At 36.4% G+C, this 23,646-nt stretch overlaps 1 protein-coding gene across 1 annotated transcript; it reads right to left on the reverse strand.

Annotated features, from left to right (window-relative positions):
* Positions 1-977: 977 nt before the first annotated feature.
* On the reverse strand, positions 978-6,207 carry LOC149229420 (protein NRT1/ PTR FAMILY 4.6-like). Its single transcript, XM_089378638.1, has 6 exons — positions 5,847-6,207; positions 5,610-5,718; positions 4,729-4,946; positions 4,175-4,618; positions 3,868-4,001; positions 978-2,141 (listed from the first exon to the last, which is right to left on the reverse strand). The coding sequence occupies exons 1-6, from the start codon at positions 5,847-5,849 to the stop codon at positions 1,307-1,309; spliced, it is 1,743 nt and encodes a 580-aa protein (XP_089234764.1). The 5' UTR covers positions 5,850-6,207; the 3' UTR covers positions 978-1,306.
* Positions 6,208-23,646: the final 17,439 nt, after the last annotated feature.

The following is a 23,646-nucleotide window of genomic DNA, read 5'->3' on the forward strand; positions in this document are numbered from 1 at the left end:
ATTGGTATTTGATATTGATGATTTTTATGTTAATTTTATAATAGTAATAAGTAAGTATTAAAAAGTTAAATTTAAATTTAGAGTAAACCAATATTTCAAACTTTATTTAAAAGGCCAAAATGTTTACTAGCACAATCACATTACTAAATGTAATTGATATACCTTCATCAATTTTATTTTTCTTATTTAAAATATTATTTGTTATTCATTATTTGATATTATGTATCACTTATTATTTTACCATGATGTCATTTGTTATTTGATAATTTATATACTAATTGCTTAATTGTATTAAGTAAATGTTAGAAAAGTAAACATAGATTTAAAACAAAATAGTGAATATTTGGAACTTTATCTCTTGATCTAAAGGATTGAATGTTTACCAGCCCAATCACATTAGCAAATGTAGTTAGCATTAGTTCACACAAGTTTTCCTCTTTTAAAATGTTATTTGCTTTTCATTATTTTATATTGGCATAGTTTAACAAGGCTGCAAATTTGTTCAAAAAACAATGAAAATTCATTTTGGTTAAATCTGGCTAAAAATTTAGAAATCAGTTCAAGATTTTGGATGCCCTGAGGGTTTTTGATTGTGCTGAATTGATTTCCTCCATTAAAAACAAGATTCAAGCACTCTTACCATCAGTTTATTTAGGAAAAAATAGCAAAGAAAAGTATTGGCTATCAATTCAAATTAGCCACCTTCATAGACAACTCTTTTGATATTATTTATCATTTATTATCTAACTATAATGTTCTTTGTTATTTAATGATTTGTATAATAATTTTATAACTGTAATAAATAAATATAAACATATAAACCTAAATTTAAAACCAAAATAATTAATATTTAAAAGTCCATCCATCCCTTAAAATAAAATAGCCAAAATATACCACCATCTCTCACTTATCAGCCTAAAATAAAAATTTAGGCCGTAAGAAAAATTAATCAGCCCGAATATTAGAATCACTGGTCATGAATTAACAAAATCTCTGATATTAACATTGAAATATGAATGATGACAACTCTCATTATCTACAATGAATTCATAAGTTCTACCTGATGCAAATTTATGGTGGTGTAGAGATACATTCGGACTAGACTCAACTCATTCTTGTCAAGTTTCGATAATCCACTCTCTCTGCTTTGTAATCCCTATCACCATGATAAAGTGGGCATTAATATATTTACATTCCAAAAACGTTAACCAGACGAATCAATCTATACAGACCATATCACGATCCACCGTCCCGAAAAAATGCATGTTGCAGGAAAACTATTATGTGAAAAGTACTAGAAGTAAGATCATTTGATCATCTGATTCTTGTTTCTAAACCAGATTGACCACATAAGGTAATGGATGAAATTGAGAGCGCTCAGAACACAAAGCAACCAGTAGAAACGATCCAGGTAATTCCGATTCAAATTGTTGCCTGCAAGCCAGCCGACGCCATGGCCAATCCTGCTAGTTATGGAGTTGACGATGGAAACAAGCACAGAACTCAGATAGTAGCCCATTGATATAGAGGCCCATGATAGAGCAGTTGCCAGTGATCTCATTCCTGATGGCGCTTCAGTGTAGAAAAATTCCATGAGACCTGCTAATGTGAACATGTCTGCCAGTCCCAGAAACAAGTATTGGAGACCAACCCAGAGAAATGTTATTGGCAATGGCTCTGCTGAATCGAGGAGGCCGTGATTTCTTGCAATATTTTTTCTTTTGGTCTCTACCAGTGCAGCCACAGCCATTGAGAGAATGGACAACAGGAGCCCAACGCCAACTCTCTGCAAGTGGGAAATGCCGGTTTCCTTTCCCGTTATTCTGCGGGCGATTGGAACGAAGGCCTGATCGTATATGGGTATGAGAAGTATCATGCAGATCACTGGAATTGAGGGCAGTGAAGCAGCTGGGACCTTGAAGTTTTTAATGGTGGTGTCCATTGTTGTTGCCTGCTCAACTGAGAATGTCTGTAACTGTGCCAGGCAGCAATTCATCATGATAGTGCTGGCAAAGATGGGTACAACTCTCAGCATTATCTTCACTTCCTCCACCTGTGTCACCGAGCATAAGCGCCAAGGGCTCTCTTCACCGGTTGCACTGGAACAGCTAGGGTCCGGTATTGAAGCTTTGTCCAAGAACCTAACACACATATTTCATATTCAATCAGCAATAAGACAAACTCACGTAACTCAAACCAACGAGAACAAAAATATGAGTGAAAGAAAGGTGAATAATTTCATATCAAAAATTTGAGTGAAAGAAAGCTGAATAATTTCATATCATTAAACTGATAGATCAAAATAGGCATACAAGTATAGGTGATACTGTTTAAAATCATAAAAATCAGTCGTTTTAATAATGTTTATAGATAATATTCATTTATGTAAAAATTCCAAATATTTCATATATGTTACACTAAGAAGCCCTTGATGCTTCCCAAAAAACTAGTCTAATTTTAATAAAGAATTTATAAGACATCTTTTGCTATAACTATATAGTAGGAAAACTTTATGATTCCCCTTATTTTACTCAGAGTTATCATGATAATTACTTTGATAATTAATATTAAAGTAATTATGATAATTAATATTAGGTGGATTTTTCAAAATCAATATAAATGGATCATTTAATTAATATTTATAAATTTAGTGGGTAAAAATCTATCCATGTTAAGGGTTGTTGTGACTCAAGTCATGTGTAATTTTTGGTAATTTGGACAACCTAGATGCCCATGGGTCACCTTTCTCAAGCCAAAGGTTTTGTTTTAATCTCTAGGAAACAACTTGACAAACATAATAAAATAAAATCTCATACACTAATTTAGTGTCTAGCAGTGACCTTAAAATTGGATAATAATAATAATAATATATATGTTAGTTGAAATTTTTATAATTGAGGTTGTGAAATTTTCTATTAAAAATGGATTTATAATATGTATCTTAATAGCTGGCAAATATTAAGCACTATGCAATAAGCTAATAATTAGTGTACTGTCTTCCATCTTGTTTATTGAATATCACTTTGTGATAATTGGTTTATTGTCTTTCTATACTATTCATTGAATATCGCTTTATTCTAATCAATTAGATAACATGTTATCCATTGAATATCACTTTATTCTAATCAATTAAACAACATGTAAAATCAATATCAAATCAATCAATATCTAGCTGCATAGTCCACTTTACCAATTATCAAAACAATAATCAATATACATCTTAATAGTGGACATTTTTACTGACAAGCAAGACTATTCATCAAGACGACTTTCAAGTTCTGGTTATGACTATTAAAATGTCCACCGGTTATTTTCTTGTGCGGATGATGAGTCTTAATTTTGAGTTAAAACATCAGACTATTAAAATTGACACGGTAAATCAGTTGACTATTAAAATGTATACTGTGAATCAAGATTTACACTGTACATCAATTGCTATTAAAAATGTATACCGTGAATCAATCTCTAATAGAGCACTCTGATAATACATACTTCTTTGAGACAAGTAATCCCAAAATTGATCCTACGTTAAACTGAGAAACCCCTATCACCTGAAGACGAAGCATGAGTCAAAAATTCATATAACACAATATTTGCTCTGATTTTCCAGATGTCCTTGGAGAAATTCCATGATTAAACCCTCTGGAAGTAGAGGAAACATTATAAAAGTAATTTCTCAAGAATCCCTAAATACTGTATGCAATGTTCAAATGCTCATGAGTATATGAATCATTAACGAGGCCTCGCAATGCTTAAAAATATGACAAAAATTACAACATTTGTAACAGTGACAAGAAGAACATTATAGACAATCGGCCAATTAGACGAACTGGGTTTTAACTCTGACACTGATTTCTATGTACATACCGGAACTGCGAAGTCTGAAGAAGGGGGTCGGCAGTTTCCATGGCGCTCCTTTCTCTTTCCCTGACATCATCCATGTCATTCCCGTGCAATTGGGACATCGCAATCCTTCGCTTGAACATGGCAGCAACGAACACCTGCACGAGAACACGTTATGGTTGAGTTCCAGAGGTTCTAGGTTCAATTTTTTAGTGGGTGAACCATGTAAACATATGTAATATATTACCGACCAAAAGAACACATTACCGCTGACATTAAGGCAGCGGTATGAATCTGAAATCTTGATCGTTTTTCAGATGGTGGCACAAACCTGGGCAATTCGAGTAAGAGGGCTGCCTTGGGGAATCTTGTTGCGGTACACCGTTGTCCCGCCCACAAAAGCGAAGAGTATAAGCAAAACGCTAACGGTGGAAATGCCGAATCCCCATTGCCAGCCCTTGTTGTCTTGCACCCACACCACAAACGTGACTGCCAGCAACGAACCCACACACATGCTGAAGAGAAACCAGTTGAAGAAATTAGACCTTAGCCTCCGCTCCTTGGTCTCATTCTCATCAAACTGCTCCGCCCCGTGGACTGGCAACGAACCCTTCAGACCCCCAACGCCGAGGGCTACAAGGTACAAACCCATGTACAGCATTCCAGCTTTGGAGCCATGGGCCTGCTCGCAATCCCCAGCTTGTAGCTCTTTCATGTCACAGGCCTCAGGCTTTAGAGAAGGGTAGTGAGCTTGTATTGTCAGTAACACCATGCCCTAAGAAAAATAAATAAAAGCATTAGGTTTAGGGCGAGCAAGTCGGAGCTATATATAAATAAACATTACATTACAGCAAGACTGATCCAATTTTTGAATAAAACACTCACTACAAACTCTATGCCTGCAAATGCAATGACCGTTACGAAGGTGGGCATGAATGCATCTGACAGATATCCTCCCAAGAGAGGCAGCAAGAATGAAGTCCCCATGAAATTTGTCACTGTGTTAGCAGACTTAGCCAGTGGAAAGTGCATGTACTGGTGGAAATACGTCACTAGATTTGATGCATTCGCCAAAAACGCCAGATTCTCGAAGACTTCTGCAACTGCATTTATATTTTTCCTTTCAGTTAATGCTCAGGAATCCATAACCAAAATTTCAATAATTCCAACAGACAAATCATTTATCAGCAGACTCTGAGAAGTCTTAACAATTAAGAAAATGATGATGAATAGTTCTGGAACACTATTTAATTTCATTGGGAATCCAAAGATATTTTTGGTGAACATTTCACTTTTTTAACTTCAATATGGGAAGAGAACCAGAAGTTTCGGGTGAACAAGTCACCTATCTTGGCTCTGAACACTTCACTCTTTTAACTTCATCATTGAAAGAGAGCTGGAAGTTTGGGGTGAACAAGTCACCCATCTTGACTCTGAACATTTCACTCTTTTAACTTCTCATTGGAAGAGACTTTGGATAAACAAGTCACCCATCTTGACTCTGTTCCTAACACTTCACTCTTTTAACTTCATCATTAGAAGAGAGCCAAACGTTTCAGGTGAACAAGTCACCCATACTCTGTTAGATGGACAAACAATTTGCCCATCTTAACTATATGTTAACTTCATCCTTCTAAAAAAGTCAACATAAATATCTATTACCACACTCCCCAGATAAATGAAGTATTCGCCCAAAAATCAGACTCTCAACAAAATTAGGCAGCGTTCCACAATTATTGACCATCAAGTCTTAACAAATTACTCACCCAAAACAAAAACTGCAGCAAACAGTCCCCCCTGTCTGGACTTGTCAACGGGTCGTTTCCTCCAATCGAGATATCCTTCCAATTTGCGCACTTCAGCTCCTTCAATTTCCTGCAAATCATTCAATTTCAACGAATCAAAAACCCAATCTCCACAAATTCAAGCACAAACATCCCTGAAACTTGCAGAAATACCATTACACCAAATAGTCAAGCAATTGTACTCAGATATGAACATACCATTCTAACCCGGAGCCGGAAAAACTCCTCAACCAACAAGGGCTCACAAATTTAAGCCTGAATGCCTGCGATTCTCACCATGAAACAACATAGAATCGAGAATAGGGTTCTAACAAATCATGGGCGCAGCCTCGCAGGCAAGGTAACAGAAATATGCATACCGCCTACATTTGTGGCGTTGAAGTCGTATTTTTCTTCTGGGCTCCTCTGGCCCGCCGCCTGGGCTCCTCTGGCCCGCCGCCTTCGCACAAGGAGGTCGCTTTTATCTTGATTTTTTGAAGTTCAACACTGCCCCCCTCTCTCTCTCACTTCCGCGCATTGGCTGCAATTTGAAACAAAAAATCAGAAATCAATTCTGCGGACTACTTTCTTTCCCTTTATTGGTTTAAGTATTGAAACGTAATGATACGTGAAATGGCAAATATCCCGACCCAAGTTGGCAGTCCCTTCTCCAAATCCATGGACAGGATCATCCAGGATGTCGTAACAGCGAGTTAACCGCATGTCATTATTATATTGGCATGTGTGGAGGGAATTCATATACGTGGCTTCTCAAAATATCGCAAGGCATATAAGGAAAAATAAAATCTAAGAAGTGCCCCCAACTAAAAATCAAAACGTTAGATATATCAAAGTAAATACTTGTATGACTTTTATTCGTATACTTTGCACGATGTATATTATATATATATACTTACTTTGCAACAAGGTAGATAAATAAATATACATATATTTAGTTTGCCACGATCTTATTTCTTGTATTTCCTGAAAAAAGTTTGAACATGATCTCAAACTCATTTCTAATTCCTTCTTCTCGTGAGTTGTGCCATCATCTTTGTGTTGGTCAAAAGTTGTTTCATCATCTTCTTTCTAATTTTTTTTCAAATTTCGTTACTGCTTTGTCGTCATCGTCTTTGTGTTAGTCAAAAGCGAGGTTATCATCTTTGTGTTTGTCAAAAGCGAGGTTAACCTGAAGGGGTATCAATGAAATGATAAATGTTGATTTCTGTAGTTTACGCCATTCATACCAAAATTCAACTCAATATTATGCAAGTGTAACGATATATCAACGAGCTTTTATTCAATTTTAAAGTCACACTTTATGGGATTTTATCTAATTTTAAGGTCACGCTAAATTGGTATATGCTAAATCGGTATATGAGATTTTATCTAATTCAAGGTTAGGACCAAGTCACACACCAAATTGAGGTTAGGACCAAGTCAGATACCAAATTGGTGTACGATTTATCTAATTTTAAGATTGTTGTATGAGATTTTATGTATTAGACATTAATAATAATTATTAATGTATGAGACCGGTTTTATCTCTCTAATTTTAAGGTCACCCCAAATTGGTGTATGAGATTTTATCCAATTTTAAGGTCAAGGCCAAGCCATACACCAACTTGGTGTATGAGGATTTTATCCAATTTTAAGATTGGTGTATGAGATTTTATGTATTAGACATTAATAATAATTATTAATGTATGAGACCCCTTGTTTGTGAGTGCATCTATTTGATTGTCAAGTCCACGAAGGCATACATACTGACCTCTTACGAGGAAACACATGCTCTCAACCACTGGGCCCACTCAAGTTGTATAAGTTTAGGATCAATTTAGATATCAGATTAAAGTATGGTTTTTTCTGTGGTTTAAAAAAGATCCACTTTTACTTAATGATTGAATATTAAACTCTATTACTAAGGCAAACATACTCTACCCCAACTTCTTAACAGAAAACATACGCTTTTAACTTATTAAGTCTATTCAAATTGTATTTTTTTTTAAATAAGAGGATTTATTATAATTTAATTATCAATCAATAATTAAAATCCATTACTAAGGCACACATACTCTACCTCGACTTCTTAACTTATTAAGTCTATTCAAATTGTATTTTTTTTTAAATAAGAGGATTTATTATAATTTAATTATCAATCAATAATTAAATTCTATTACTAAGGCACACATACTCTACCCCAACTTCTTCACAGAAAACATATGTTCTTAACTTATTAAGTCTATTCAAATTGTACTTAATTTTTTTAAATAAGAGGATTTATTATAATTTAATTATCAGTCAATAATATTAACAGTAAGCATAGTTATTATTAGGTGTTATCTAAAAATGTCAATTAAATATATTGCTATTTAAGGAAAACCAAGTTATTTGGAATAATTTTTTTATGATTCATAAAAGAGTAAGATTTCAATCTTACTAGATGTTTATGAATCTCACATTGATATCTTATTTCTTTAACAATTTTTTTTTCTAATTACATCTCAAAAAGGAATTTAATTATATAGTGACAATAATAATTCTGATAATTTAAAAATAAAAATTTTATAATTAAATTTAATTCAATAATAAAGTTCAAAATTCAAAATTTCAATATCAGTTTATATTAGTTTAGATTTGGATGTATGATAAAATTTAGATAGAGATAATTGTAATTAATATAGAAATATTAAAAAAAAATTATAAGTAATAAGATATATTTTGATGAAATTAAAGGTATTGACAACATTATTGATGTACATAATGTGAAATGAAGAATTTAGATAAATTAGAATTGAGGAAAAAATGTATAGAATTGAAAGAAAATAGTTTGAACAATGAAATAGTGTGAAAGAAAAATGTACATTAATAAATAAGTATTAAAATGTTAGGTACAAAAATATTCTAGAAAAAAGTATATGAAGAAGAAAAAAGAAAAAAAAAAAGAGGATATTAAGTAAACAACTTCAATTAATATTTAAAGTACAAAAAAATCTTAAAGTCCAAATAGGTTGAAATGTTAAACATCAAGATGTAAATAATCTAAAAAATGGGTGGAAACCTATCTCAAACATGTGGAAATGAATTAAACATATGTTTTTAACAACATGTATCACACCAACCAATTACAAAGAAATCAAATTTATATATTAAATTTTAAGAAACAATATTTTAAAAAATTAATATAAATTAAAAAAAATAATAATTAAAAAAATTAATCAAAATATTACGCTACGAAAAGAATCGAATCTAATTAATTAAATATATTAAATTCATAATTTAAATAGTTTTATTTATTTAAATTTATTCCTTTATTTTTTTTAAATGTTATAATTTTATTTAATCTCTATGAACATATATATATGAACATATATATATAAACATATATGCAAAATACTGGTTGCTTGCAATCCAATGCAAACCATTTAGTTGCAAGCATGATTGACATAAAACTAGAATAATATATGTGTAAAACATGTAGCATGACCTTATTAAAATCATGTAAAATAAAAAAGGGTGTCATATTGCCCCCATTGGAATTCATTCCCCTCTCACCTGTCACATAGTTGATCTGCATGTTGCCAAAGGCACATGAAATATTTTGTATAATAATAAATCCAGCCATGGATTCTTTCGTTAGATTAATGTTTCTTGATGTGCTCTTAATATGGCGATTGACATGGATGGTGGTGTGGATTAATAATATTTCTTGTGGGTATATTAAATGTGAGTGAAATAGGTAGGGGTTCCTTTCCAAAAATTGGTATCTGTCCCCTTCCTTTATTGTCCTCTATTTTTTAATAGATACTTTTGATTTACTATTTATTTTGTGATAAAACCCTTTTGAAGTTTTATCATTTATAGCCTTTCATCCACGTGACTTCCTCAATTTTATTTCCGAGATAGATGGACTATGTGGCAATTTCTTCTTTTACTTTCTATGGTCAATTCTTCGTATTCGCTTAGGCATTTAAAAAATTTCTCCATCTCAATCCTTTCAAATAATAAAAAAACAAACGAAGTAACTGTAAGCATGACCACACATCTTGACTTTATAACCTCAGAATCCTTAATAAAAAAACAAATGAAGTAACTGTAAGCATGACCACACATCTTGACTTTATAACCTCAGAAACCTTAATTTATTTGTCAATTCCATGTCATCGTCGGTATTTTGCCTTTATTTCCATTAAATTAACAAAATCTTCTAGATTCTATCTACTTGAAAAACACACTCACACAATTAGAATATCACGTTGCCCATCAGTAAAGCAATCACGAGGATTTAAGTCCCTCAAGCATCATTGGGCAGCATGATAATTTTAAATCCTTTCATAGAAAAATTCAATGTATATGGATAGATATGGGTGGGTAATCTAAAGTGATAGGTTGAGTGGTTGGAAACATTAAAGATCAATAATGGATGTAAGTTATAAATTTTTGGAGTAGTCTTTAACGCGACTTTTTGAAAGCTTTTCTGGCGATTTTTTCCGGTGAAAATCCGGCAGTAATTTATTGGAATCCAAGTTTGATAGCTAATTTCTGCACAATGAAACCGTCCCAGGGGTTTTTCAGGGTGCTGAATCCGAATATGCAGTTAAAAAACCATTTTAACTGCAACAAATCATGATTTCATCTCAATTTCTTCCGCCGGATTCCGTCACCGGAATCTCAAAAAGTCGCATTATAGACAACTCCTAAATTTTTATGTAAAAAAAGTTAAAATAATATTTAAAATAAAATGATGAAAAAAAAAATTTATTATTTTATTGAGTGTGTGGATTTGATACGTTACAAAATAATAATAATAATAAATCATAGTTATAATTTTTTTTTGCTAAAGCAAGAGTAGTTCCTTCTATTTCATTAAATCGAGAAAAAATTTACAGAATATACATAAACCATGAACTCCAAGAGGTGACAGGGAAACAAAGGGCATGATGCCAAAGAAAAGCATCACTCCGCTACAACAAACAGCAAAATCTTTCATTACATACTTTAGGATGAACCATTCAACACAAAAGCCTGATCTACGGCAAACAAACAACCACGTTACTCAAGCGAAAAGCCCGTCAAGACACGTGGCCCCACTAAAAAAGCACCAACAGATCTGATGGTAAACACCACCCCACGAAATCGGACGGCACCCCAAAGTATCGCACCACCAAAACTATGCGAAACTTAACTCGCGATGGAGGGTGGTTTCAACTCCCCGCGCTGGCCACGTGGCAGAAGCCTAATGGTATCACTCCCAATAAAACTAAACCACTAACCAACCCAAAACTGCGCGATCACCCGTAAACCGCTTTATCCTGGTTTGCCGACTGGGAAGAGGAATGAAGGGGAATCGCCGACGCCGGGAAACTGAACAAGCAACGGAGACCTCCTTTGACTGTGTAAAGAACTTGAAGAGCAATCAGAAGAGGAGGAAGGGGTATAGTGAAAAGATCTCGATCCTCGGACCTCACCGAACCCTCGGGCCCCACCAAACTGCTCGATGAATCCAGAGCGTTGATTTACCTTGCGCCATCGGACGGCTGAGCAGAAAATCGCGCGCCCGAAGTCATCGACCTTTAGGGCACGGGGAGAGTGGTTTTTGGACCGGGCCCTCCACCACATGTCATGTTTTCTATGGCATCGCTTCCAAAAAACTAAAACCACTTTTAACATGAAAGCGGTGCGATCGCTACGAAACCGCCAACCCCACCAAACCCTCGAGCCCCACCAAACTGCTCGATGGATCCTGAGCGTTGATTTACCTGGCGCCATCGGACGGCTGAGCAGAAAATCGCGCGCCCGAAGTCATCGACCTTTAGGGCGCAGGGAGAGTGGTTTTTGGACCGGGCCCTCCACCACGTGGCATGTTTTCTGTGGCATCGCTGCCAAAAATCTAAAACCACTTTTAACAAGAAAGCAGTGCGATCGCTACGAAACCGCCCAGAGGCAGTTTTGACTTCTGTCACTGAAAAATTAGGATGATGCGAAAGTTTCTATTGCTGCTTTCTTCTGTCTGGGAAGCTCTGACTCCCGTCACTGAGAATAGTCCTGATCATGGTCCACTTTACCTCTAACCTTGGCTTACCTTTCATTGTGCACCTTTTTGTCCCACTTGGTGTAGCCCTCTGGTTGCTGCCCATTACTGATTGTGTTCTGTCATTTTGCTTCTGTACTCTTGTTTATCCTCCCTCGCCTGGTTGTGGCAGAGTTTTTTCAGGTTACTCTATGCCATTGTATTCCACCTCCTTAAGATTGCACTGTCCTTGCTGCTAACACCTTGGTTGGCTAGAATGTCAGCCAATTTGTTGGCCTTTCTCCTCACATGAATAAATCTGAGAGTACGAAGTTCCTGTAGATGCACTTGAATTCTCTGAAGAACTCTAGTTAACCTCCAGTGTTTTGTGACCTTTTCCGGCCCTGTTCCATTACTAATTCTCTTGGTAGCGTTTATGACTAACTCTGAATCCGCTTCTATTATGAAATTTTGGCAATTGCTCTGTATCAAAAATTCTAAGCATTGTTCCAAAGCCATTAGTTCTGCCATGTTGTTAGTGGCTTTTCCTAAGTGACCATGGAAGAGGGAGATTATGCTACCTGTATCATCCCTTAGAACTCCCCCAAAACCAGCATCCCCCAGGTTGCCTTTGGAAGCTCCATCAATGTTGTACTTTAAAAAACCTTCAGGGGGGGGATGCCAGAAATCCTCCACCTTTTCTCTCATGCTTGCTTTCCTGTCTAGACCTTGAGGAATAAGCCCCTGCATGTCTAATAGCTAGAGGATTCTTAACTCTCCAACTAAGGGAGGATTTTTGGGGAGATTCCTAACCGTGGTGCCCACTGTCTCCTTTAGTTGTTTTACGATCAGCTCCACCAGGCTAAGTGAGGTAGACTTTACCTCTTTGAATATTCTTTTGTTCCTTTCCTTCCACACATTCCAAATAATGAAACTTGGCAGAAGATTCCAGACAGAGTTGAGAATTTCATTATCTGAAAAATTATTCCTCCAATTGTTTGGAGTGTTGGCAATACTTTCTTTGTCTCTATCAGACTGTTTGAAGATGTTGGTAAAAAATTCCCATATCATGTCGATGAAAATACAACTGTTGAGAAGATGCTCTATAGTTTCCTCTTGGGTCTCACAGAGTTGACATCTGGAGGGTCCCAGCATGCCCCTTTCTTTAAGGTTGTCCTAGGTTAAAATTTTCCTGTGGTGAACTAACCACATGAAAAGTTTGATTTTCATCCAGCCTTTGTGCTTCCAAAGCTTCTGCCAAGTTTTATTAGGAGCTTGGGGTTCCAGATCAAGGAGAAAACCTTTAGCTTCCTTGATATTAAAGTTGCCCTCTTTGTTGTTACCCCATCTTAGTTGGTCCTACCCTTCCGTAACTAAAATTATTCTTTGATCCAGCAGTCTCTTAAGGGACTCTGCTTTACTGTTGAGGGTTCTATCCTCTCTGCCCTCAATTTTTTTCCAGATTCTCCACTTTCCTGCATTATGTGGGTTCTCCCAAAAGTCTTTCACTTTTACTAATCCTTGATTGTCAGTCTCTTGCTTAAGGCTTAAAAATTCTTCCTTCAGTAGATTTGGTTCCTGTTGCCATTTGTCCTCCCAGAAAAGTGCCAGGTCTCCCTCTCTGATTTCCCAGAAACTATTTTTTTGCACCACTTCTCTGTTCTCCCAGGCCTTGTTCCATATGGGGGAGCCTTTCACTGTTCCTGTCATACGTATGATATCAGAATCCGGCCAGGCTTTGGCATATTTTTCCTTCCAGATGCTTGCCCATTGAGCTTTAGGATCCTTAACCCACCTCCACCAAAGTTTGGCTCCTAGAGCCTTGTTGAGAATCTCTAGGTTGTCCAAACCCAGGCCTCCTTGTTTCTTGGGTTTGCAGATCTTTTCCCAAGAGACTAAAGCCCATTTTTTCCTTGTTTCCTCTTTGCCCCACAGAAAATCTCATTGAATATTCTGAAATTGCTGCAAGACTCCTATTGGAGCTGGGAGGGCTGATAGCATGAAGATTGGGATAGCTTGGAGAACTGCTTTAGTAAGAACCAGTCTACCAGCTAAATTTAAAGCTCTGTTTGTCCATTTCCTGACCTTGTCTTGCATTTTAGTTATTAATGGATCCCATATACTCTTGTGTCGGGGTTTAGCTGTAAGTGGGACTCCCAAATACTTAGAGGGAAGAGATTCTCTTTGAAAGCCTAAAATTCTGGAGACATTTCTCTGGATGGCAATATGAGTGTTAAAGAAAAAGACTTTTGATTTGGTGAGGTTAACTTCCATGCCTGTGGCCTTCGTGAAGTCGTCCAAAATCTGTTTGTAAGCAAGTGCTTCTTTGACTGTAGGAATTCCCTGTAACATGGTATCATCTACAAACTGTTGATGAGTCAGAACTTGCCCATTCTCTGTAAGTTGGAGTCCTTGAATTCTTCCCGTTACTCTTGCATGCTTGATGGACCGCCCCAGCCCTTCCATCATGAGGATGAAGAGAAAGGGAGAGAGTGGATCTCCCTGTCTTAGACCCCTGGAAGGGAGAAAAAGCTCAGAAGGAGAGCCATTCACTAAAATTGAAAAGCTGGATGAAGTTACAAGGGCCATGACCCATCTGACCCAATTATGATCAAAACCAAAAGCTATGAGCACTTTTTTGATGTATATCCAATTCACTTTGTCATATGCTTTGGCTATATCCAGTTGCATGATCATTCCCGCTCTCTTGTTGCAAGTTAACGAGTGAACCACCTCGTGAGCTTGAATTATGTTGTCCAGAATTTGTCTTCCTTCTACATACCCTGTTTGTTCCCCGGAGATAAGCGTGGGCAGCAGGGGTTTGAGTCTATTGGCCACCACCTTGGAGATTATTTTGTAGACAACATTGCATAAGGCGATGGGCCTATATCTCTCTAGTGTTTGAGCATTATCCTATTTTGGAATAAGGGAAATAAAGGAAGTATTGAGAGCTTTCAAAATGGTCTTGTTCTGCTTGGAGTCTTCTACTATCTCTACAATATCCCTTTTAACAATATTCCAGCAGGCTTTGAAGAAATCCACATTGAATCCATTTGGACCTGGTGCCTTACCGTTATGCATTTCCTTGAGGACCTCACTGATCTCCTTTTCAATTACAGGTCTGTTGAGATTACAATTATCCTCTCTGGAGACCAATTTAGGTATGTGTTTAATAAAATTCTTAATGAAATGTTCTCTTCCTGAAAAGTTTTCCTTGGCAATGTCTCGAAAATGCTTTACTAACACTGCTTCTATCTCCTCATGGGCTTGATAAATTTGGCCATTCTCGTCCTTGATCGAAGAGATTCTGTTGTGAGTTTTGTTCGTAATGGCAGATCTGTGGAAAAATTTATATTGTGTTCTCCTTCTTTTAGCCATAGAACTCTAGATTTTTGTTTTCAAAAAATCTCTTCTTGTTTGCACAGCCTTTCCCATTCTTGGTGATATTTCTCTGCTTGATCATTTTTGTCTTTGTCAAAGCCATGCTTGATCAAAGCTTGATTGAGTTCTAGGATTTTGATTTCCACGATTTTTTTACTTGTGAAAATATTGCCAAATTCCTTCTGGTTCCATTCCTTTAGCTTCTGCTTGATGTGTTTTAATCTTTTATGTAGTAGGAACATAGATGATCCCTGAATTTGTAGGTCTTCAGCCCACCATTTTTCAATGTTGCTGATGAAATCCGAGTGTGAAAGCCACATATTTTCAAACTTGAACGGTTTGTTTCTTTGGGTGCCAATGCCCTTGATCTCCATTTGAATCAGCCAGTGATCTGAGCCTCCAAAAGGAAGAATATCTGCTATTATTTCCTTGTCTAGAAGCAGGAGCTCTTCAGAGATCATGAATCTGTCTAGCTTGGAAGCTACCTGGGAATCCCCTCCTCTTTTGTTGTTCCATGTGCAAAGACCATTGTTTGTCTCAATGTCCACCAGCTTCATGTTTTCTGAAAAACATTGGAAAGTTGAGGAATCTTTGTTTAGTGCTCTTGTACCCCCTTTTTTCTCTGAGAGAGATCTGATCATGTTGAAATCTCCTCCTATAACCCACGGTAACCCTGCGAATCTGCTCCGAAGGTCCACTAAGGAATCAATAAATTTGATTTTGTCCTCTAACCTTTGAGGGCCATAAACATTCGTTACAAGATATGTGTCCCTGTCTCCTATAGGTTGTATAACAACTGATAAATAATTCCTTGATGCCTCCGCATCAATAATACCTATTTTTTGGGGATTCTAGAGGATGAGGATACCCCCTGCTGTATTTTCTGCTTTGACTTCTATAAACTCATATCTGCTAAGCCACCTACTATGGAGTTTTCTTATCTTTTGAACAGAGCATTTCATTTCTTGGACAAAAATTATATCCAGAGCCACCTGTTTCATTCTATTATTCAACATTCTCTGTTTTCTTTTGCTTCCTAGACCTCTTACGTTCCAAGTTGTAAACTTCATAATTACAGATTGGTAAAGGAGTAACTGGTTAGATCTTTCATCTTACCTGAGTCTATCATGAGCTTTCCACATTCCATTAAAAGCTCGTTCTGCTTTTTTCTGCCCCTTTTTTCCTCGGGTTTCTTGGAGCTAATCCTAAAGTTGATTTTACTGCTTTCATTCCATGATTGCCCGGTATTTCAATGCTGTTATCTTCTACCAAGCTCTTAGGCTGTGTTTTCCATAAGAATAACTACTTTATTCTATTGCATTCTTCTTGTGGTAGAGATTCTACCCCACCCGTTGTTCCCTTACTCAAGAACCCTTATAGATCTAGGTTTTCTCTGTCAAGAATCTCTTGTAACTCATTGTCTTCCATTTCCATCTCGCTCTGGGTCATTTCTTGATCCATATCCATCTCTGATTCACTCATCATGATCCCTTTCTATTTTTCCTTAACCTGTTCCTGATCCTGTTCTTCTTCCTTTTCCTGCTTATCATATCCCTCCTTCATTACTTGATTTTCAACTGTTGTATCTTCCTCCTCTGCAAGAACATGGAACTGGTTTAGCCTCCCTTTTTGATCTTCTCTTGGGTGTTGATTTGGCCCTTTTTTGCCATTTTTTCCTTTGTGAGCTACCTTGTGAAATCCATCTGTTTCTTTCATTGTGTTAGGTTTGCTTTTGTTCTCTACCTTGTTGAGAGGGCAGTCTCTAAGGAGGTGTCCATGTTCATGACATTTTCGGCATCTAAATGGAATATGCTTGTACTCGACAGTCTGCACCCATTCCTCCTCATGAACCTCCAGTATGACCCCGTCCGGAAGTGCTCTAGATAGGTCCATCTCTATACAAATCCTGGCAAAGGAGGTGTATTTACCCCTTCTTGTTGCTTCAGAAGTTTTGACATACCTCCCTAATTTATTGCCTATGGCTGTTAGTGATTCTATTTGCCAATAATCTAGAGGTAGCGAATAGAGTCTTACCCAAACTGGGACTGAGGTAAAGGTTTCCCGCTTCGGCACGAAGTTCATCATCCACGGCCGCATGTAGAGCCCTGCTGCTGCATAGAAGTAGGGCCCCCGTTCAAACAATCTATCTTTGTCCTCAATTTTTGCAAACACCACAGTGAAAAAACCCTTGGATCCTAGATGAAGATCGATGCTTCCTTTAGGCTTCCAGTGGTATCTGATCCATGCTTGTAAAGCCTTTTCGGTCGGCCATAGTCTCATGTTTGCATATGATTTCATAAGTCTGCATGTGCTCCCTGTGGGCCTGCAGCTCTGCATTATTTAAGATTACTGTGGGAGTGATTTCAAGTTTGGGTTTGCACGGTCCCTTTTGTTCCCTGTCTTTTTTATTTTCCTCCTTGTCTTTTGTGCCTTCATTCTCCTTCTTCTTGTTACTTTCTGTTTCCTCTTCCCTATATTTTCCTCCCATCTTGTTACCTCTGCCTGGTTCTTGGGGAGTCTTGCCCTTGTTAACCACTACCTCTCTGAAGGAGGGAGTGGAGCTCCCTCCTCGGCCACCATCCATGGAGGAAATCGCACGCAGAAACCCTCAACCCTGGTCTTCTGTTCTTCCGCTCTTCCCGCCATCGAGTTGTTTTTTGAAGATCTCCCTTTTGGATTACTCCATAAATCATAGTTATAATCAATATTTTATATATTATTTTTTATAGTCGTGTGTTTATAAATTAAATGCTAAGTAATTAAAATATGAAAGTTTATTTTTTGTAAGTGAATAGGAAGAGTCACACTCGCCTTGGAAGATGAAACCAAAGGTTGTTTCCAATGTTATATATACAAATCCACATTAATGCAAAATAATCAAGTCCAATAGTTACTTGACCTAGACATGGTACTAGAGCCAACTTTAGACAATTTTTCCCCCTCTTTGTAACTCCTTCACTATTGATTCCATGCCAGCCCTGCTACATCATAGATCTACTTCCTTTCTCCAGTGCATCAATCCTAATTGAAACATGTGCTAATGATACACTTGTCCTTGGTTTTATTTTATTTATGCCTTGTTATTAAAAGTTTGGTGGTATTCTCATTCATTGGGTGAAATGATCGAAAATGAGAACTATGAGTAGAGATGCATTCCATCATCTCTATTGTTGGTGTAATTATGACTAGCGGCGAGAACTAGGGAGAATGGTCTAGAAAGACCAGACACACCCTCATTTTTAATGACTTGTGTTAGGTCCCTCTAATACTAGTGTATTCCCTTATTATTATTATCATTGTACCCCTTATTGTTATTGTTGTGCCCATGTTGTCCCCATATTGTTATTATTGTGCCCCATAGAAGCCCACTATTATTATTGTTGTACCCTTACATTATTATTTTTATGTCGGCTCTGATTATATTGTGACACCTTAGATTCCTATATATAGAAATGAGGTATTGTCATTTGTATCATCCAAGAATTGTTCATTTGTGTAATGTAAAGTAGGTTGCCCCCTTGAAGAGGCAACATTTTAATTCTTTGATCTATCTCTTTCTTCTATTTTTGGAGTTGGTTGCATAACAATTGGTATCAGAGCTTTGGATTCTAGGGTTTTGCTGCTTCGAACAGGTCATCATGGAATTTTTGCTATAACGTTTTTTATACAAAACTTGAGAAGCTGAAATTAAAACCCATTTGAGAGTAATCGTGATGCACCATGTGACTGAATTTCAAATTTTGTCTTGCTATATTATCAGATATATGAACTGAGGAAGTTAGGGTTTTTGCACGCTCCCGAATTGGATATCGAACAGGCCACTTTGGGAAACTCGTCATAAATTTCTCTCTGATCATCATATTCAAATCTTTTCAAAAGTGGCTGAAAGAAGACAAACTTTAGCTTGTCGGGTATCGTTTTCATAACCTAAGGTCAAAATAGTGACACGTGGCATGTCGTACAAGTTTGCTCTACTGAACTAGTCTATAATTAGGACATCACGGGATATTGGTCATAACTCTTTCTTCAGGAATCCAATTGCGATCATACTAGAAGGGCTGGAAAGAATACTTACAAGGCTATCAGGGGCTGAAATTTCAAAACTTGGAGATCCGAAATTACAGAGTTACAGGCATTTCAAGATCAAGCTCATAAAAACCAGGAAAAAAAAGGTGTGTAGTTTTTTTAAAATTTGCATAAGTCTTGTTTGAGAAAGTAGTTTGAATTGATGCAAAGGACATTGTGAAGTATAGTTATTATTCATTGATGACCCGAAGACAGAAAATCGAAACTATGACACATGAAGAAGTGGAAGAAATGCAACATGATATATCAAAATTACGAGACCAAGTGCAACTAATTTTTATCTCACAAAAAGAAACTGAAGCTAAGATGGATGGTTTAAAGAATGGAATGGAAGCTAAGATGGATGGAATGTAAGCTAATATGGATGGTATAGAAGCAAAAATTAAAGGCAACATGGAATATTTGAAGATAGATTTGACAAAGTTGCTACAAGAAATGCTTACTAATGGTGAAAGGGTAGTAAAGGAAACTTGTGATGAGAACAAAAGAAATGTTAGTCATGATTTCATTGAATCTAACATTGGATTGAAAACCCACCATGTTCCAAATATTGATATGAGGAATTTTGATGGCAAGGATCCCATAAGATGAATACTATAGATGGAATAATATTTCGATCTCCATAATGTGCAAAGCACACAAAAGGTACGCATTGCAACTTTATATTTGGAACCTAATCAGTTTGTATGGTATTGATGACTTTGCTCTCGTAAACAAATTGTCACTTGGGAAATTTTTATTGAAGAAATCATATCACATTATGAACATACAAAAAGAAACACTTTTTTTAGCCAATTGATAAGTCTCAAACAAAAGGGTTGAATGGTGGATCACATTGAGGACTTCCAAAAATTGAATATAATGGTAAAGGATATTCCATAGGAGCATATGATTGATGTGTTCATGGGGACTTTAAAGGATAACATCCAACATGATGTTCGCCTTTGGGAACCTGATTCATTGGAGAAGGCATTCAGGTTGACAAGAAAAATTGAAAGAAAAATTATGGAAACAAGGAACCCTACCACTCAAAACTATAAAGATGGAAGTGTTGTGCCCCTAGCCTTCAACAACCTACAAGGTTGACACCAAAAAAATTGGAAGAAAAATGAGCAAAAGGGCTTTGTTAAAGTTGTGATAGAAAATTACACTAAAGGTAATAAGTGTGCTGAGAAGAAATTATTTTACATAGATTGTGAAGAGGAGGAAGAAAAGGAACAAGAAACATCAAAAGAAGAGGATACACACCAGGAAAAAACCCTAGAGAAAGAAGAAATGAATTCGACCATATCTTCTACTGAATTGGCTGGAATTACTACTACTCAAACTATCAAGATAGACAGATCAAGAAGAAAAAAAATAGTGTTGATTGATTCGGCCAGTGCCCATAATTTTATTCATTGTAAGATAGCCAAGGAATTGAATTACTTCTCATATCTAGCACTAGAGTGTTAAGTGATGGTTCCAAATGGAGGAACCATAAATTTCTCTGGAAATTGCCATAATATCAAGCTATTCATGGGAGAATATGTGTTGAATAGTCCAATTCTTTCCATTCCAATGGGTGGTGCTAATGTTGTACTAGGAGTCCAGTAGCTACAATATTTGGGTATGATAACTGTTAATTTTCAAGAACTTTTCTTGAAATTTGTTTAGGAAGGAAAGGAAGTTGAATTAAGGGGTATCACAGGAAAACCAGGAAATATAATCAGCTCTAACGACATGACAAAGATTCTAAAGAAATAACAATGAGGCGTAATTGCACAATTATGTTTGCTAGAGGTTCCCACATTGGAATCATCTATTTCTCCAGATCTCCAAGAAGTCTTGGACAATCATTCCAAGGTATTTGAGACTCCCAAAGGCCTCCCACCTCTTCGTGATCATGATTATTCTATTCATTTGATTCCAAGATGTTATCCTCGAAACATCACACCCTACAGATATCCCTATGCCCAAAAGAGTGAAATTGAACATATGGTTGCAGAAATTCTAGAGGTTGGTATAATTCAACCTAGTCAAAGTTCTTTCTCTGCTCCAGTAGTATTGGTGCACAAGAAGGATGGATCATGGCGCATGTGTCTAGATTATAGGGAGCTCAACAAGCTGACTATTAAAGATAAATTCCCCATTCCTGTCATTGATGAATTATTCGATGAATCGCATGGAGCAAATTACTTCACCAAGTTAGACCTTTGTTCAGGATATCATCAAATCATAATGAAAACTCAAGGCATTCTAAAAACAACATTTAGAACTCATGAGGGCCACTATGAATTTTTGGTCATGCCTTTTGGCCTTACCAATGCACCTTCTAAATTTCAAGGTTTGATGAATTCCATTTTCAAGCCCTTCCTTAGAAAATTTGTGTTAGTATTTTTTGATGATATACTAATCTACAACAAGTCTTGGAAGGATCTTGTTCAACATGTTGACAAAGTGCTCAAACTATTAGAGGATAAACAATTATATGCAAAAACCTCCAAATGAATTTTTGGATAAAAAGAGGTAGAATATTTGGGTCATATTGTATCTCATGAAGGTGTTAAGGTAGACCCTAGAAAAATTAAAGCCATTAAGGAATGGAAAATTCCCACATCCATAAAACTTATGTGAGGATTTCTCGGGTTGAGAGGGTATTATTGCAAGTTTGCTAATAATTATGGGAGAATAATGGCACCTCTAACAACATTATTGAAGAAAAATGCATTTCCTTGGACTCTAGAAGCAACGAAGGTCTTTGAACATCTTAAAGAGGCAATGTGCCAAGCACCAATGTTAGCTACGCCATACTTCACAAAAACATTTATTGTGGAATGTGATGCTTCAGGAAATGGAATTGGTGTTGTTTTAATGCAAGAAGAAAGACCCATTTCTTTCGAAATTCGTCCAATCAAAGGAAAATATTTACACAAAGCTATTTATGAGAAGGAAATGTTGGAAATACTACATGCACTTAAGAAATGGTGACCTTACCTAATGGGAAGAACTTAAAGGTAAAAAAAGATCATGATAGTCTTAAATACTTTTTAGAACAAATATTATCTTGCAAAAAAGCAACAAAAATGGGTAACAAAGATGTTGGGTTATGATTGTGAAATCATATACAAAAAAGGGAAGAAAAATGTTGTTGTAGATGCACTCTCGAAAAAAGATGAGGATGTGGAAGCTTTACTTTTTGCCATTTCTATTATCCAACCAGATTGGATAAACGAAGCAAGGGATGAATGGAAGAATGATGAACAAGTGTGGGAATTCATTCAAAAGTTGGAGCAAGATCCCAGTACATCTGATACATTTAGCTAGAAAAATGATTCGTTATGGTACAAAGATCACTTATACCTCTATAAGAATTCCCAACTCAAACAAAATATTCTTGGGGAATTGCACACATATCCCTTAGGAGGGCATTCAAGATTTTTAAAAGCTTACCATAGGGTTAAGAAGGAATTTTTTGGGACGGCCTTAAATCTGATATTCAAAAGTTTGTGGCGGAATGTTTGGTTTGCCAACAAAATAAAGTTGAGACAATTAATACCCCATGTCTATTACAACCTTTATCCATTCCAATTCAACGTTGGGACGCTGTTTCAATGGATTTGATCATAGGTTTACCCAAGTCTGAAGGAAAGAGTGTCATCATGGTGGTAGTTGATAGACTTACCAAGTATGCACACTTTTGTGCATTATGTCATCCATTTAAAGCTAGTAGAATTGCTACTGCATTTATGGAAACAATTCAAAAGCTACATGGAAACCCAAATATTATTGTAAGTGACAGAGATCCTATTTTCACTGGAAATTTTTGTACAAAATTATTTTCTTGTCTGGGTACTCAGTTAGCTCATAGCTCATCTTATAATCCCCAATTTGATGGGAAAACTGAGATAGTGAACAAATGTTTGGAAGGATATCCTCATTGCTTTGTATCTGATAACAGACACAATGGGCCAAATGGTCGCCTCTCACTGAATGGTGGTATAACACTTCCTTCCATACTGCAACAAAAATGATCCCATTTAGGGCGCTTTATGGATATCATCCACTATCCATCACAACATATTTAAGAGAAAATTCTAAGGTTCAAGTAGTGGAAGATCACATCGAGCATCAACAAAAATTTCTCCAACTCTTAAAGGATAACCTCACTTTGGCACAGAAGATAATGAAACAACAGACAGATCAACATCGCAGTAAAAGAAGTTTTGATGTAGGTGACTGGGTATTTCTACGGCTACAACCATACAAACAAATGTCCCTCAAGTAAGCTAAGAAGGATAATAAATTATCACCAAAGTATTATGGTCCATACAAGGTGTTGCAAAAGATTGTTATTTTGGAATACAAATTGGAACTTCCTGCATCTTCCCGAGTGCACCTAGTTTTCCATGTTTCATGGTTAAATAAGGTTATAGGTGGCAAGCTCCCAATTCAAACAATATTTTTAGAGCTTGACGGGGAACGAAAAATAATATTGGAACCTAAAGCAGTCAGAAAAATAAGAACTCGACAGCTGCAAAATTGATAAATTTCAGAGTATCT

The sequence above is a fragment of the Pinus tabuliformis genome, chromosome J (assembly GCF_031772625.1).
Source record: "Pinus tabuliformis cultivar Carrire ecotype Pingquan chromosome J, CPIR1, whole genome shotgun sequence".
Lineage (NCBI taxonomy): Eukaryota > Viridiplantae > Streptophyta > Pinopsida > Pinales > Pinaceae > Pinus > Pinus tabuliformis.

Coding starts and splice junctions, on each gene's coding strand:
- LOC149229420 (XM_089378638.1), bottom strand. Junction 4,947..5,609: donor TGCTGCAGTTTTTGTTTTGG/GTGAGTAATTTG, acceptor ATATAAATGCAG/TTGCAGAAGTCTTCGAGAAT. Junction 4,002..4,174: donor CTCTTACTCGAATTGCCCAG/GTTTGTGCCACC, acceptor GTTCTCGTGCAG/GTGTTCGTTGCTGCCATGTT.